This window comes from Muntiacus reevesi, chromosome X, assembly GCF_963930625.1.
Source record: "Muntiacus reevesi chromosome X, mMunRee1.1, whole genome shotgun sequence".
Taxonomy (NCBI): domain Eukaryota; kingdom Metazoa; phylum Chordata; class Mammalia; order Artiodactyla; family Cervidae; genus Muntiacus; species Muntiacus reevesi.
In genome coordinates this window covers 39,959,793-39,977,738 of record NC_089271.1, presented here as the reverse complement: position 1 = coordinate 39,977,738, position 17,946 = coordinate 39,959,793, and the positions used below count along the sequence as shown (strand labels likewise).

At 43.5% G+C, this 17,946-nt stretch overlaps 1 protein-coding gene and 1 non-coding gene across 9 annotated transcripts in view; both read left to right on the top strand.

Annotated features, from left to right (window-relative positions):
- Positions 1-17,612, top strand: part of CASK (calcium/calmodulin dependent serine protein kinase) — a 369,874-nt gene extending 352,262 nt beyond the window's left edge. For all 8 annotated transcript variants that reach the window (XM_065915191.1, XM_065915189.1, XM_065915187.1 and 5 more), the window contains 5 exons: positions 1,960-2,040; positions 2,142-2,222; positions 5,047-5,249; positions 12,683-12,766; positions 16,230-17,612. In XM_065915191.1, the coding sequence (XP_065771263.1) occupies positions 1,960-2,040; positions 2,142-2,222; positions 5,047-5,249; positions 12,683-12,766; positions 16,230-16,406 (626 nt within the window). In that variant the 3' untranslated portion in view covers positions 16,407-17,612. The remainder of the gene's footprint in view (positions 1-1,959; positions 2,041-2,141; positions 2,223-5,046; positions 5,250-12,682; positions 12,767-16,229) is intronic.
- TRNAG-UCC (transfer RNA glycine (anticodon UCC)) lies at positions 8,201-8,273 on the top strand. Its single transcript has one exon. It is a non-coding gene; the product is annotated as a tRNA-Gly (tRNA).
- Positions 17,613-17,946: the final 334 nt, after the last annotated feature.

Genomic DNA, 17,946 nt, shown 5'->3' with positions numbered 1-17,946 from the left:
ATCCTGTGGCCATGTGATTTCATTTAGACCAGAGTAACCTCTTCATGCTACTCATTTATGGTTAAGATATTGATGTGTAACATCTGTTCATTTGTTTGTCGTATTGATTGTTAATATCTAACTCATTCTTATGTGGTTGAAAAAAGATGACTTAATTCAGTAAGATTGGAGTTAGGGCTCTATAGAGGGAAAGAGATGTATATACCATTCAGAAAAATCTGTGTCAACATCTTGCTTTTTTGTGAGATGCTTGATTATTTCTAGATACTAAAATATATCAGCTTGTTGATGGACCTCTTTCATAAGCATACTTTTCTTGATGGACATAGCACTCAGAGGGCAATAGGTATAAAGAGCAATGCCGTCTGCTCTCCTGCTTTTATTTTTACAACTCTTCATCACCATTACCACTGCAGCATGACTAGCTAGCTCTGCCCTGCAGAGAACCTCCTGTTCATTTCGATTTTGTGAATCTGCCATTCTAAACACAGAAAGCATTTTGTGGTTTTTAGCTGTTGCTAGAGAAATATGCTTTAAAGTCTTTTAGTCAACCTTTATGCAATCAAGTTATCAAAGGAAAACAAATGCACAAATACCCATTAACATGCACTAACCCTTATTTTTAACATTTTATTTCTCTTTTTTAATATTTTGGGAATGATACTTCTGTTTGTTTGTTTCTGATCTGTTGCATTCCAGAGTATCCTATTTTGCATTTTAAGGTTCTTTGCTACTGGGAAGATCACAAATGTTAAGGACTGAGCTGATATTCAAAAGCATTTGGCCATATTGTTTCAGGGAGTAGACGCTTCTCTTAATGATCGACTGAAGCATTGTAGATTCCTCTATTACACCATGGAATCAGTTTCATGGAATTTATTTCAATCCCTCTAAAATCCAGACCTTATTCAATGTTCTTTTTAAAAAAAGAATAGAAATTTCAGTGTGTGCCTGACAACATTTGGGTAATACCACATAGAAAAAAAATATTACAGAAACACAGATACATGATTTTAACCTTCTTGTGAGAATTTTCAAATGTGTGTGAGAATCGGACTACCTTAAACTTCAACAGGAACGGTCATCCTCTTGGGAAAGTTTTTGTAATAGTTTTATTAAGAATCAGGTTTCAAAAAGCTATTTTTAAAGCTTTTCTTCTCAGTCTGTAATGATTAGAGAACTCCCTTTTGCAAAGGTTTTCAAGTTCAGACTGCTTCATGCTTCTTCCGGTTCTATCCATCCCAACTTACCACACACAGGCTGACAAAGTTAGGAGTCCAGGGAACCATGTTCCCCTACTTACACACCCAAGACTTTCCATTGAATGGATAGCTAGCTGGGTTACAATAAAACCTGTGAGATGCTCATTTCCAAAGTTTGTGAAATCATACTTACAGAACTTGACTTTGACAGAATCTAGCATGCTACCTTCAGCAACTCTGCTGAAAGAAAGAACCATCAAGTTAAAGACCAGCTGTCCATGCATCTCTCATCCATCCCTAGAAATAATCTAGCTGGCCTCTTTCTTGGTTAACTCTAGTTGCATTCACACTATATTCATGTTAGTCACTGTCTGGAGACTTTTTCTTTTTAGTATTGCTGATTTCTTAAAATTCCAAAAATATGAACAGCATGTGGTTTTGAATGAACTCTTATGATTTGTTGGATACTGCATGAAAAAATATGCAGTATCTTTTACAATTGGACTTATATGCATGTGCTCAACATGTATTTGGATGCCTCTGGTTCTAAAGTGCATTTTCATGGGCTTAAAAGTAAAATCATCTCCTGAAAGGTTATATGACTTAAATTACATGTGAGCTATATATCATAAGTTGGATTCATATTTCTTAAGACATGAATTTACTATAATTTTGGTTTTGCCAGTAAAATTATAATTTATATACATGAACTATTCCTTCTGTAAATTTATATTCCTTCTAAACCTTTGCATTTTAGTGTTTGATCAATTAGATCTTGTTACATATGAAGAAGTAGTAAAACTGCCAGCATTCAAAAGGAAAACACTAGTCCTATTAGGTAAGTTTGACTGTATAAGTGGCTTTCTTATTTTCATCTTCAAAACATTTTACAATTATTATTAACAATTATCAATTTTAACTTTTTAAAAAATGACATAGGTGCACATGGTGTTGGGAGAAGACACATAAAGAACACCCTCATCACAAAGCACCCAGACCGGTTTGCATACCCTATTCCACGTAAGCAATTAAGTATATTTTTCCTAGTATTTTTCTAACCTTATAATTTACATATTTTTTCTGATGACATAAGTAAGAACTGTTCATTATAGGAAATTTGGAAAATCCAAAAAAGAACAAAGAAGAAAATGAGTTAACAGTGAATCCCAACCCCACCCCACCCCTAATAGTTGTTGTTTAGTCACTCAGTCATGTCCAGTTCTTTGTGAACCCATGGTGTAGCCTGCCAGGCTCCTCTGTCCATGGGATTTCCAGGCAAGAATATTGGAGTGGGTTGCCAATTCCTCCTCAGGGGATCTTCCTGACCCAGGGATTGAACCCAAAGTCTCCTGCATTGACAGTCAGGTTCTTTACCACTGAGCCACCAGCTCCCAAATAATAGTGCCATCAATATTTTATTGAATATCCTTCCAGGCTTCTCTTAGTGCAAATACATGCATGTGTATGTGTGTGTTATCACTGTTATAGTTTAACAAAATTGGGCTCGTCCAATCTGTTCGTAAACTAATTGTTCCAACAGTATGTCATAAATGTTACCCAGATGAATTATTCCTCAGAAAAACAGGTTTTAATGATAGTATACTTTTCTTTGATATAACAGTATTTTCCTTAATCAGTACCTAAGTTGTTGATTTTTATCACTTTTAAAACCCAATGGGCTACCCACTGCTTATTGTAAAGAATTTTAAATCTATAATATTTTTATTCTCCTGATTTTCTCTATCTTATCCTTAATCTCATGTCCTCTTTGCTTCCTCAATTACAAAATGAAGTAATTCCAGGAAGATGAAGAGGATTTGAGGTCATGTGAAGTACTTAGCAGATATTTGATAGATAATAGCCACCTTACTACTCTCATTTTATGATTATTATTATTACTATTCCAAAGTTTAAAATTTGAATCCTAAAAGTTTTCTCGCAGTTAGAGCTTTGTTCAGAGTGGGAAGAGCTAAAGGAGAATGCGTGATGATTGACTCCATCCTGCAGTGCCTTCCAATGCCATGTCAACACCACTGACTTTTCTCTACACCCCAGAGAGTTGTGAGGCTTCATCAGACCACTGTCATCCCAGAACCCTGCCTGATTTACTAAAAAAAAAGAAATTCACCAAATATTCTTTCAATCAGTACCACTTGAGTTTTCTAGTAAAATACTTCCAAATATTATTTTAATTCTCCTTATGTCTAGACCATGAGCATAGCAAGCTTAGCTAACCTTTCTTCTTGATCATGTAAGCAGTTGAAATTCTATGTTATTAAATGACCAGTGAACTAGCTTGGTTTTAAAGTGCGCTGTTGCTGACCCTAATCATGTCTACTTGCCATAATATTTGACCATGGGTATGTATATAGCACATAATACAGCATTGACATAGTATGCTGTTTGTTCAGTTTTTTGTGTGCCTAAAGAAAGGGTTCTTCTTTAAACATCCACATTTCAATGTCCATGAGCACTTGGGAGTTGTACAGTCTATTTTGGAGCAGGAGTTGGGGAACTCCCCCTGGGTTTGGACTCATGTACAACAAAGAGTTGCATAAATTTGTCCCTGCTCAAAAAAGCAAAGAAGCAAAAGGAGAAAGAAAACTAAAACTGTTGTTTCTGGCTTATCTAGAAAAACATTTCCTAAAGTGCATTTTGGAGAATGCTGGTCCTGTTAGTATCCCACAGAAGTAGGACTTATGGGCAGATACTTTAGTAAATACTCACTCAGGTCAGGGGTCAGCAAACCTTTTCTGTAAAGGACTAGACAGCAAATATTTGAGGTTTTGAAGGCCATATGGTCTGTGACACAACTACTCAACTCCGCCATTGTGGCTTGAAAGCAGCCATAGACAATATGTAAACAAATGAGCATGGCTGTGTTCCAATAAAACTTTATTCACAAGAACAGACAGCAGGCCATATTTGGCCCACAAGTCATAGTTTGCCAATTCCTGGTTTAGGTCTTTCCTAACTATTATGGCCATGTCTGGCTAAGGTCATTATGTTTCCAATATGGTATCCCTTTTGCTCTATTCTTATAGTCTCCTTGTATATGATGCTGTAAACCAGCACTATTCAATAGAATGTTCTTTCATGAGAGCATTCTATATCTGTGCTGTCCAGTACGGTAGCCACTAGCCACATGTGGGTACTAAACCCCTGAAATGTGGCTAGTAAGACTGAGGAACTGAATTTTTTAAACTTTTCTTAATTTTCATTTACTTAAATAACCATTTGGGGATTTCCATTGTTTAATTCTCCTTTTTCCTTCTCTGAAGACCTAACTGCATTAAAGCATTAGGTAAGTTAAGTTAATCCTGGGTCATTTAGTGTCTTTCCCCTGTGATTACCCTTGAAGGGATGAAATAGATCTCATCTACACACAGAAAGGTTCACCAAACCAAACAACTAACCAACTACTGTGTTCTGATGTCACATGAACAAATAGGACTTCTAGAACTGATTTCTACAAAGCTACTGGAGGTGGGAACAGAGCATGACATATGCTACAGGATCCATGGCTTTTAAGAGAGATTGAGTTTGGGTAGGTCCACTGGGGGCTCCTCTCGTGGCTCAGATGGTAAAGAATCCGCCTGCAGTGCAGGAGACCTGGGCTCAATCCCTGGGTTGGGAAGACCCCCTGGAGAGAGCATAGGATATCCACTCCAGTATTCTTGCCTAGAGAATCCCCATGGACAGAGGAGCCTGACGGGCTCCAGTCTGTGGGGTCACAAAGAGTCAGATGTGACTGAGCAACTAAGCATAGCATAGCACAGGTCCATTGGGAGCATCAGCTCTTATGCTCAGCCTCTTAAACCTCTTTCGACCTGTGACTTTGCAGATACAACCAGACCTCCAAAGAAAGATGAAGAAAACGGAAAGAATTATTACTTTGTATCTCATGACCAAATGATGCAAGACATCTCTAATAACGAGTACCTGGAGTACGGCAGCCACGAGGATGCGATGTACGGGACAAAACTGGAGACCATCCGCAAGATCCACGAGCAAGGTCTCATCGCGATACTGGACGTGGAGCCTCAGGTAATGCCCGGCCACCCCTGGCACGCCATCATCCTGCCTGCATGCTAAGCTCAGGTTCTGAAATCAAAAAGTGCCATCAGAACATCATGGGTCACATAATAATCTAATAGCAAGCTGCAGGAAAGTATCGGCAATGAAGGTACCGTGAGTTAACCACCCAAAATGCAAGCTAATCGTTGTGCTCAGAGCGCACACAGTGTATCTAAGAAAGAGAAACTGTTCTCTTATGAGATTCATTATACTCAGGCGCTCAATAAGGCGCCTGATCAGGTCTGCACCTGCCAGAAACCCTCCAGTAATCTGACTCAGGATGAGACTCTGGCACTTGGTTAAACACCGCAGCCACCTTTCCTCTCCTGGTACAGCTCACACTAGACCATCAGAGCCTCTGCCAGCATCTTAGGTTAATCACCAGCAAGAAATTCTGACCCTGGGCCCTGGGTCTGATGTGCAGCCCTAGCTTTATGAGTGCAGGCACGAGCGAGCCCCAGGGTATGCCAGGTGGAGCAGGGGTACAGACCCGAGGTGGTTCTCAGCTTCCTCCACCTCTTTACTGAGGGACAGTGCCTGACCCTGAGCTTAAACTTGGAGGCATATGGAGAACCTGGAGATGACTCAGAGACGATTAGATGATCTGCAGATGCATCCTGTGCTGGAAGAAATTGAAATTATTAAACTTGAAAAGGAAAAAGCACAAGGCCTTACATCAAAAATGCTCACAAGCTATTTTTTATCAGAGGACAAACTAACAAGTGTGACTCAAAGCCCAGTAGGAAGGATTTGGGAGTTGTAGACACCCGGGCAGTTTACAGGAGAGGTTTGTGGGTGTCCATGTGACTCTGTGGCCTGCCGTTTCTAAGACCGACCTGTACGGAAAATCCCATATCACTTATCAACAGAATCAGTATACCACCTGCTGAAATGGTAGACCAGCTCTCCTCCAGCAGGCTTTGTTTCACCAGAGGCTTACCCCGGGGCAGGGAAGATCCTTGGTCAAGGGCCACTGTGTGAGACATGGGCCCCTAACCATCCCCAAAGAGAGGATGGAACCAGCTTAACCAGGGTTTATGTGACCTGGGGCCTGGCGGCTCACTTACTCGGCCCCAAGATCCTAACCTCAGGGCTAGGGGGTTCAGCCATTTCCATGTCCCAGCACCTGATGGGGTTCTTGAACTTGGAATCTGGTTAAGGGGCTGGGGAGGAAAGCAACAGTAGGGTGAACGCTATACAGTGTACTTAACAATGAACTTGGACCTTTAGAGAACTAAATATATGATGTGTAATGTAGATTGATTTTTGTTTAACTACTGATCCCTCCTTACTAGGGATTGGAAAAATCTTCTGGCCAGGGGTGGCTAGAGGCAAAGTCTCAATCCTGGTCCTGGTCTTCGACACCCTGTCCTTGGGTTCCACACTGGTCTTCACCTGAACGTCGTTTTCTGCTGGTAGTAATGTCTCTAGCAGTATGCTGGCTGCAGGGCTCCTCAGACCCCCTCCGCGTTACCTCAGCCCACTTTCCAGGGCTTTCTGCCTCACCTGCTGCCGCTGCCGCCACCGCTGTTGCTATCGCTGCTACTGCTGCTCCCCTCCTGGCGCCCAGCTTCCCTGTGCCCTCGCCCCTGCCCAGCCCTGCACTGCTCTGCACTGCTGAGGGGGAGACACTTGTCTCGGCCTTACCAGGATGCCCACGTGCGGCACTGGGCACCAGAGCAACCTGTGGCCTGACCTGGGCATCTTCCTTGTTCCCTGTCTGCTGGCGGGGCTCACCGCTTTCTTCTCTCCTGCCTCCTTTGTCCCCCTCCTCTCAGAACTGGGGTCTCTCGGGAGAGATAGGGCCCTGGGCTCGGGGATCACGCAGATCCCTCTTCCCTCATCAGTCTGGTTGACCGCTCTGGTCCCAGGCGCCATGACCATCACATCCAGCGGTCCAGCCACAGGTGCCCAGAGCCTGCACCGCCTGGGCTTCGCCCTCAGGCTTCTCTCCCTTCAGCCCACTCACCCCCCGCGGCTGGACGGGGCCTGCACCCTGCCTTCAGGATGCCCGTGGCCATGACCAACTTGCTGTCAGGCAGAGCCCCGTTGCTTTGGGGAGTCTCTCTCCTTAGGACGTTTTCTCCATGCCCTTTTCCCACCCTGGCCGTCTGATTACCCACTCCATGGTGTGTCACGGACAGTTGGACTCAACCAGCCTGTATTAACTGCTTAGTATGTTCTAAGCATTCTGCCAGGAGCTAAGAATACAAATAAGGCAAGCTGGTAAGGATGAAATTCCTTCCTCAGTGTTCATCAAAAACCACCTATGATGGAAGAAGTGCCAGGTGGCATTTTTACAGCTCTCTCCTTTCAGCCACTGCTGACACCCTAGAAAGCCCACACTGGTGTTCAGCTCATTGTCTGTGCCATATTAACTGACTTTAGACAGTTCAGGCCAAACTGAATACATGTCTAATAATACTATATAAGATGCTACGGTTCTGCTTTAATCCCAAAGGACCATGGTAAAGACTTCAGACAAAAATGAGTAACCTGACTTCTCTTAAAATAATAGGGATAGATTGTGTTCCTCTACATTTGCCAAGCAATTAGTTCTTCTACCTAATCCTTGTAACCAGAGATTGAGACATCTGTATCCACTTTTGTAGATGAAGAAATCAAGGCTTAACCTAACTGTCACTTGAACAGTCTTGGTTTGGATTTGGGTTGTTTTTTTAAAGAGAAAATCCCAGCCTCCTTTCACTGTAGAATCCTAGAAAAGTTAACCCTGATTAATCCTTAAGCTAGTGCACCTTTTATATAGGAGTACAATTTAAATCTTTAACATTTAGAAGAATCTGTAAGGAAGTTAAACCTGAGGAAAGCTGTAGAGCTGATTTCTCGTGGAAATAAAGCCATGGCTCAGAAAATAATCTATGTCCCTAATCCCATATGTAGTCAAGATAGTTTTAGGAACTTCCCTGGTGGTCCAGTGGTTAAGACTCTGCACTTCCACTGCAGGGGGCACAGGTTTGATCCCTGGTCAGGGAACTAAGAAATCCCACATGCCACATAATGTAACCAAAAAAAGAGGGGGGGGGTTGTTTTGGGGTTTTTTTTTAATTTTAATTATATTCTGATTTGGCCAGTTGCTGCATTGAAGAGTTGCCAGTAACAGAATTGCTGTGGCTTTGCTTTCACCCACAGGGGGAAAGGTTGTCATCAAGGAGGATGTACAGTCCTATTAGGGATCTGGGCTTAGAAACAAGAGCCAGGTTCTGAACTAGGAGCTGTTATGTGAAGTCAGTTTCTGGGGTCATTGTATTCTTCTTAAGCCCTTAGATCTTTCTCCAAAATGACTCAGATGCTTGCCCTTAAGTACTTTTTAATTTTGCAAAAACCAGATAAGTCTTAAAGATAGCTGCTTCTTAGATACTTGGTCAAATGAGTTTTTATTCTTTGAGGGTAGTAACCTGAGATTAATTATTGGCCACAGATGAGCCATTAAATCAACTCATCTGCAAAAGAAAAAGAGTTAGTTTTAAATGTTAAATTAATGCTTCGTTGCCTGTCTGAATTCAACATATTTTCAGTGATCTTTCTAGACTCCCTTCTCGGGGATTCAGAAAGAGATATTTGCCTATGAATATTAACAAATTTGTGTCTCATCTTAAAAGTCAGAAAGGAAGAGGGTTTAGAGATCATCTTAAAGCCACCTATTAATGGCCTGATGGAGGGGGATCTGGTGAAGCAATCCCACTTCCTGCTCCTGAATTTCAGGCAAGCTAAGACTGTGCCAGAAAATGGCATCCACTTGAGAGCTATAAGTAGAGCAGAGTCTGGGGACAGAGGCCTTCAAGAACAACTGAGGATGTGCATGTGACTGCTGAAGGTATGAGGGAGACTAGGCAAGATCTCAGTCAGGATTCCAGGCATCTTACCATTTTTGAAACTATAATAATAGAGAAAGTCAAAGCCATGAGCAGAAGGAGGAAGCAAATATACTAACCACAGAGGCTACTGTAGTTACTGTGATAAACATGAAACGAGGCTCGAACTTCCTGGCAGCCAGGACAAAAAGGAGAATGTCATGAATAACATAATTCTCATCTAGTGGAAAGTATGTTGGTTCTTTCCTTGGAGTTAACTGCTAAAGGAATATATCTCCTGCTCCTTAGACATAAGAGGCAGTTGGTGGTGTGGTGACTACAGTGTCCACTGACGGCCTCATGCAGTAGGTGCTGAATGACCGTCCAGTCTTCATGGTTAAAGACTAAGAGTGTGACTGCCTTGTGGTGGTAGTACTCAGTTGCTCAGTCGTGTCCCAGTCTTTGTGACCCCATGGAGTGTAGCCCACCAGGCTCCTCTGTCCATGGGATTCTCCAGGCAAGAATACTGGAGTGGGTTGCCATGCCCTCCTCCAGGGGACTTTCCTGACCCAGAGATCAAACCCATGTCTCCTGTGTCGGCAGGCAGATTCTTTACCATTGCGCCACCTGGGAAGCCCATGAATGCTGTGTAGAGCAGGGTAATCCGCAGGCAGATAACAGTTGGTGAGTTTTCTGGTGTGGTAATAGGAGAGTAATAGGAGTAATACTCAATTAGGTGGCTTTTAGGCTGTGGTCACCAAGTGGAGAAAAGTCTGTTTCACACCAGGGACGGTATTCTCAACTTCATCGGAGGGTTGTGACCCATGGACATCTATCTGGCACCTCAGGGATGGGAGCAAGGGTAGGGACTGTGCCTTAGTTTGTCCCCATCCAAGTTGCCCAGAAGGTGACTCTGGGTGGGTGTGGAGTGACAAGGAAAACTTATGTCTCAACTGACCCTGGAGTCACCTGATTTATGAACATAGGATGGATAGAAAAAAGGCCCCCAATTTTAATGATAGAAAGGCCCATTCTAAGCAAAGATCCCTGTTAAGCTCCATTGAGCTATATATGGACTTCATGGTATTTGTTCCTTGCGAAAATCTTCAGTCACAAAAGGCTTTGCAAAGAAATGCCAATTACCTCTTTCAAAAATGAACATATGCAAGTTCGAAGAGGTTTCTCCCACAGGGAATCTGAGCCTGTGACTGTCACAATTAAAGCACTTTTTTTTTTGACAGCACTTTGATGGCAGGCAAAATAATGTGCCACACTCCCTTACCCCACAAGGAAAAACTGTAACTAAAATTCAGAAGCATAATCCTAGAAAAAGTGAACCTTGCACTGAATAGGAAAGTCAAAACCCTGAGCAACCAGTTTGCCTCTTCCATGCCTTGATATTCACAGAGGCTGAGAGAGTTGCTTGAGGCATGAAAACACAATGCCCTCTAATCAAACCTGCCTCAAAAGGCAAAACAGATTTTGTGTGAATTGTATGTACTACTTTTACATCTTTGCTTGATCAAAAAACAATTTCTGCCAGGTGCCATTTGGGGCAGGAGGGCAACCACTGAATGATACAGCCCTGCCCTCAAGAAGCTTAGCCAGCAGCATCCAGATACTTGCATTTCCATGGTGAAGGGCACTACAGGTGCCTAAGTGTGGGTGTGTCAGGAGCACACCAGGGGGGCGCCTGCCTCCACTCAGAGCTCACAAAGGATTTGCAGAAGAAAGAACACTCAGCCAAGCAACAGGGAGAGTGGGGAATGGGGGCCAGGGGATGGAGTGAGTATCCAGGCAGAAGGAGCAGGAAGAGAAAGGTTGACCCTTTTGTGGAACTGAAAGCAGTTCAGCAAGGCCTGTCCACAGAGGGGGACAGAAAGGTGAGTGTAGACCAGGCTACATTTCATCCCAAGGCCAAGAGGGAGCTCTCACAGGGTCTGGAGTGGAGGGGTGACATGAGGGAATTTGTAGTTCCCAAAGATCATTCTAGTGGCAGGGCTTAGTAGGGTTGTGCCGTGTCATACTAAGTCACTTCAGTTGTGTCTGACTCTGCGACCCCATGGACTGCAGCCTGCCAGGCTTCTCTGTCCATGGGATTCTCCAGGCAAGGATACTGGAGTGGGTTGCCATGCCTTCCTCCAGGGTACCTTCCCGACCCAGGGATCAAACTCGCGTCTCTTACATTGGCAGGCGGGTTCTTCACCACTAGCGCCACCTGGGAAGTCCCGTTAGAACAGTCATTCTGTGTGCTAAAGGCTCACTCTGACTTTTATGTGACCTCATGTAACCAAGATCACATGGCTGGTAAAGAGCTCTGTGCACGCGTGCTTAGTCATGGCCAACTCTTGGCGACCCCATGGACTGTAGCCCGCCAGGCTCCTCTGTCCATGGGATTCTCCAGGCAAGAATACTGGAGTGGGTTGCCATGTCCTTCTCCAGGGAACCTTCCCGACCCAGGGATTGAACCCCCATCTCTTGTGTCTCCTGCACTGGCAGGCGGATTCTTTACCACTGAGCCACCTGGGAATTGGAAAGCAGTCCAAACTGCTACTACAGCAAACCAGCACTGGGAGTGGGGATGGGGGAGTAGGGATAGGGCAACACAAACAACTGAAAGGCTGTTTAGAAAGCAAACTGTGGCTAACAGAATAGACATGTTAGATTCTTAAATAAAGGACAGCAAGATATTTACCTCTGATGCATATGAATTAGTTACATGTCAGTCACTTGTGAACTGTGTGCCTATGTTGGACTTTGTTGCAGGGTGGGAGTGTAACCCCTTGCTTGGGGTCAAGGGAGAGCCCTGTCCTCAGAGGGGAGGGGCAGAAGCACCAACCCCTGACCAGAATCAACTCCCACAGCATCACGTGCGGACTTTGCAGTTATATCTGTGCAAAGTAGTAGCGTGCAGTCAGAGGTTTTAGATGCCTCAGAATAGAACTGAAAGGGGCCTCAGAGATGCCTCTCCCTTGAACACAGGTATTATCACAAGTCTGCAAATTACTCACAGTCACATGGCTTCTAGAGTAGCTCCAGGCTCCATGTCTACACGGGGTCTCCCTTCCCTGTAGAGTCCCAGAGTAGCGGGGCGGGGGGGGGGGGAGCTCCCTGGGCTCCCCGGGACAACTCAGAAGGCCTGTGTCGGTGTGAACACAGTCACAGTGGTCAGGACTTGCTCTCCCTGTGAGCAATTTGGAGTGTGGTTTGGTGGGCTCTAGATGAGTTCTGAGCCAGCCTGCTGGCCCCCATCTACCCCAAAATGCATTTCCTAGAAACTGAAATTACCAGGTTTGAATGAACAGTAACCAAACATAATCAGTATGCACTTTTCTGCAGAAAAATAATTCAGATCGATTCATGAGATTCCTAAGAAAAATGTCCAGTTTGTCAGCTTTTATTTTCCGACGGCTACTGTCCACCCCTTGGACAAAAAGAAGTCATATAAGTTATTTATAATGTTGGTAAATTTAATAATATCTGGCCAAAAATTTGAATCAAGGGCTTTTCCAGTTGTATCATTTTCTATGGGCTTGTCTGAACACTGCATAGGTTATTTCTAAGTCTCAGTTTTCTTCTTTGTTTACACAGGCACTGAAGGTCCTGAGAACAGCGGAGTTTGCTCCTTTTGTTGTTTTTATTGCCGCACCAACTATCACTCCAGGTTTGAATGAGGTAAGAATTAATCAGTTTGTCCTCTACTCAGCAGTCCCCTCAGTAAGGATGCCTTTGTGTTGCTCGTTCAAGGCCAAAACCCCATCTCATTAAGACAACTAAGTGATGCTCTGCTTTGTCCGCCATGCCGGCCATTAAGATTTCCAGAGATCAAGGTCCTCGTTCAGAAGGAGGAATTACACCCCACAGAGAAGTATGGTTTTTCCAAGATCATAGTCATTAGGCAATTCAAGCTTGAGTGTCCAGAGCAGTCAGCCTTCTCCATAGGCCTGCTCCCGCACTGTGGGGCTGCCTTCCTGATCACAGCTGTAGTGACAGAGCTCGGGGCCAAAGATGGCTTTGCCTGAGGACAACTATGAGGCATCCACCACCTTGGCTGAGCTGCCCAGGCTCTCCTGAGCAGCCTCCAGTGTAGAACCCATGCAGGATCTCTACCCAGGCCCCTGGAGACTCCCAAACCTAGAGATAAGCTCAGTCCCCTCTCAGGCCTACTCAAATCAGCAGCCACCACGGAGATGGTGCCTGTGAGGCTCAGCAGTAGCATCTAGAACCAAGCTGGCTCACATAGCCTGCTACTGCCAGGCTTATGAGAAGGTAGTTATGGCATGTCCAGTAAATATATTACTGCTGTAGGGTCATTCATATGAGGAAACTCTCTAGAAAGTTAATACTGAAGACCATCCCTTCCACAGGGTCTAGAACCCACCAGAATATTCTTGGCACTGTCTAGTTAACAGTGGCCTGGACTCACCCAAGTCTGTGACAGTAAAATCAAAGTTTGGAGATTTTCACCTTCAGGAAAAAAATTAAATATCCAGGCAAGAATACTGGAGTGGGTTGCCATTTCCTTTTCCAGGGGATCTTCCCAACCCGGGGATCAAACCCATGTCTCCTGCATGGCAGGCAGATTCTTTCCCATCTGAGCCACCAGGGAAGTCATCTAGGTTTAAAGAAGATTAAATATCTCGATTTCTATGTCACTTATATTTTCAGTCATTTTTTTATGTTTCATTTGCAAAAGATGTATTCCTTGGTAAAGTCTACTTTTCCATCTTATTTAATACACAAACATGTTTGAAACTCCATGTTGTGGCTAGCTCTTATCCTTTGGTTACCATGTATTTTTCTTGAATTACCATCTTTGCTTTGTTTTTGTTTTTGCCTTTTTTCCTGCCCTTTTACTAATTTTCCATAGCTGCCAAAATGGTGCAGAAAATTGCCTGTAAGTACCAGCTAGGAGGTGATAAAATTCAGCCTTGTTTCCTTTCATAGATTTAGAATGTAGACATTTTGTTCCCACAAATCCTTGCTTTTGCTGTTAGAATAAAGGCATTTTGTTTTCACTGAGTTAACCCCTGCTCATGTTAAGTCAAGCCTGCAGAGAAGCTGTTGTAGAGGAAGAAACTGACAAATATAACTTCATCTTGTAAGATCGTTAAGAGGGAACTTTAAGTTGGGGGGAGAACTACATTAAAAATTTGATGTTCTCAGCCATAAATTTTCTTGAATGTTTTCACCAGCCCAGCTTTCTGAACAAATTATAAGCCCTGTTAGTGGATCTTAAAGCCCAGGACTTTATATTAGCCCAGGACTATTGTATATTCCAATAGAATCCCCTAGCCTGGAGCACAACACGGTAGGAATTGCTCCTTCTCGTACTGGTTGGAAGCACTCCTGTCTTTGGGTGAATGCATGTTTCCTAAAATGGGGCTTTTGTGTTGTGTTTCTTGTGGAGCCACAGTGAAAATACTATGCTTTTTAAATGCAAGCAGAAAGTGTGTTGATACGACCTTAGAAGGTAATGATTAACTGAGGTCTTACCTATGCTGAAGTAGTTAATACCTAACATCCAAAGCATGCCTCATCCTGCTTTGAAATTCTGGTAGATAACAAAACAGGTTAGGACACTCTCATTTCAGAGTGTCCTGATAGAAAAGATTGATTTCCCAACTTGTCTGGTGTCTGTCATCCCCACTGCGGTGCTGTGATGGAATCGAGTGTTACTATTTTACCTCGAATCCCCTTGTCAAAGGGTTGCACCACACACCGAGGTTCCCCTAGGAAGAGTCTCTTATAAACAGGTGGGCCTCAGGGAAAAGAAGAGGGGTCCTAAGCCTGCAGTGAGCGCCAACAGTTCCCAAGTCCCTGACAGCACCACACCTTTCAGAGGTGGGTCTCTGTCATCATGGGCCCCCATTTCCTAGTAGATTTCCAATTTAACACGCCTCACATCCTCTCATGGCCAGTATTAGCCAGCCAAGCGCTTGCTCTTTTGGTAAGGTTTATTAAGCACTTACTATGTATAAGGCATAATGCCAAGTGCTGGGCACATCAGGGCAAGTTTGTACTGTAGTTGGGGAGAGAGATACTAATCAAACAAACAAGCATTTAATTGTACCTATTGATAGATATATATTTCAGAGTCCACCCAACAGCTCACCTACCTAATCAGTTAATTTGACTTACAGAGTTTCCTGGTTTCAAACTTGAACTTCCCCATTAAAAGCTCAATATAACAAAATCTGAGCCATGACGGTACAGAGGCAAAGTTTCTGGTGGCCCTTAAGAGATCCTCATCTTGAAAGAACTGCCATCCTGAGGCTTTCTGGGGCGCATGGCAGAAGTTTAGGGAAAGTCTTTACCGCAGCAAAGAGTTGAGTAGCTGCTTCTCCTTCAGAGTTTTTTCCGTAAGAGATACAAGGACCTACAGTGATGTTTGGCCATTTCCAACGCAGACCACCTTGAAGGGATTCATCGGGTGTGAGTTACTTTTGTATCTGGGATATGGCCTCATTTCATCCATTACTGATAACATCCAAAAAGCTTTTGCCTCTGGCATATCCACTGCTAGTGAGTGCAGGCAATGCATTATATGTGTAATGAATTCCTGGAACATGGCAGAAAAATTCAACTTCATTTGTTATTCAGAGGCAGGGGCTTCTTGGGGCAAACACAGCTGGGCTACGGGGCTTAGTGCGAGCGAGAGCAGAGGACCAAGGAAAGGGGACGCAGGGCTCTGACCTCCCCCCGAAGCCCCCTCCACTCTGCCAAACAGGAGAATGGTTCGAGATGAGGCAGGCCTGGGTCAGGGGGATGAGCACAGACAGTCTCGGCTGACTCCAGACAGGCACAGTTCAGCCAGAGCAGGGTCGTGTGTTTGCTGAGGAGTGTCTGTGTCCTCTGGTCCGTCCAGGTTGGCACAGAGGCACTGTTGCATGGTGAGCAGTCGCGGTTGTAAGCCGTCGTTCTGTGACCCTGCCATCCTGGGGGCCATCATCTCCTCTGTCAGGAAGCGGCCTGGCCTCACACTCAGATGTGTGCCATCACGGGCGGGCCTGGACTGTTTCTGACACCGGGACAGACAGAAATGTAGCCCGAGAAAACCACCTTGGTTGACTTCTCTCTCCTCTTTGCTTCTCCCTCCTCCCACGCCCACCCCTTCCTCCATCCCCTCACCATTTAGGATGAATCTCTTCAGCGTCTGCAGAAGGAGTCTGACATCTTACAGAGAACATACGCACACTACTTCGATCTCACAATTATCAACAATGAAATCGACGAGACAATCAGACATTTGGAGGAAGCCGTGGAGCACGTGTGCACAGCCCCACAGTGGGTCCCCGTCTCCTGGGTCTATTAGGCCCCCATCCCCCAGATATCTGCCGCATAACTGGGAGCCACCTCATACATGGAAAAGCCTCTTTGTTATCGGCCTTGTGTCAGCAGGTCGTGGTCCCTAGAGACTACCTAGTTGTAGTGTGACCTACATTTATAATTATTGTCATGTCCAAATAGATAGGAGGAGAAAAACAATTACACACTAATTTAAAGAGACAGTATCTTTTTTAATCAGTTCTCCTAAACTTTAATAAAATGTATCTTTAAATGTATGTATTATTCAATCCTTTGGAATGTTATATTTTTGGAAATCATAGCTTTTTATTTCCAAGGCCCCTAAAAACTGCACAAAATAGATGCTGCTTTCTATAATCTATTTTAATAATAATAAACAATGATTCTGTTACCTTGACTGGGGTTGGAACACTACATTCTTTTTAGAGTCTGATTTTATGGATTGGAATATCTTTCTTTCCTTTATTTATTTGAAATAATCAGTCTAGTGATTACAAAACTCATAAATTTTTAAAGGCCTTTTTTTCCTCTTTTTTTTTTAGAATAGTATTTTTTTTAAGTCCTTTATGTAACATCCAGATAATGTGATACTGTCTCTTTGAAGCACCCTGTAAACCTTTTAGAGATTTGAAGTTGGGTCTTGACTCTTAATGCATGTGGACAGTCGCGAGCGTTTATGCTGTCGGTGTGTCTGTGTTGGACAAAACAATCTGTAATCTACAACAAAGTACATTCCGTTCACGGGGCACACCCAGGGGAATAAGAATAAAATGCTATTATGACTAAGTTGTAAACCTATGCACATCCCTTGCATTTCGGGCAACTTTATAAAAAAACAAACAAAAGAAACTGATTTTTATTAATAATAACCATGTAGTGAAATGTGTTTGTAATTTTGTCTCAATTTAATTTGTTGTAAGGTGGGAGGGGGAATTGCTGGTTTCACCATTTCAGATCTGTGTTGTCTGAGAGTATTAACATTTTAATTAAGCAAAGAAATGAGGATTTTTAATATGTATGTAATTGTTTTAAAGCACCCATTTTAAGAGAATATACTGTGCAATGAAGAAACCAGTTTAGGCATTTGCTATAAACTGAATTATTCCAAAAGAATAATCTATAACAGCCCTGTAAATTCCTTTAAAATGATAACAGGACAGTTTGACCAATTTTTTTTTTAAATATACTTCCTTTTATGTGTTCAATAATTAAATGCCTTTGGGTCCTTCATTTCATCATAGATTTGTTCAGGTTTACAAGGTGATGACCTTTTAGATTTTATAATCCTTTAGATGCTCATTGAACCATCGAAGGCCTAGGAATGACCATCAGTTGGCAGGATAATAAAATACTCTACCAGAGCACAGCTGGGACCTCATCTGGCTCCCAGAACGCAGTGCACCCGAGGGCCACCCATGTGCTGGAGGCAACATGTGGTTTCTCCTTCTTCTTGCTATATCCCTTGGCACAGGAGAATTATGTCCTTGTTGCATCAGAGACATTAACCATCCCATCACCCTTCTGTGAGGTCACGTTCTTCCAATACA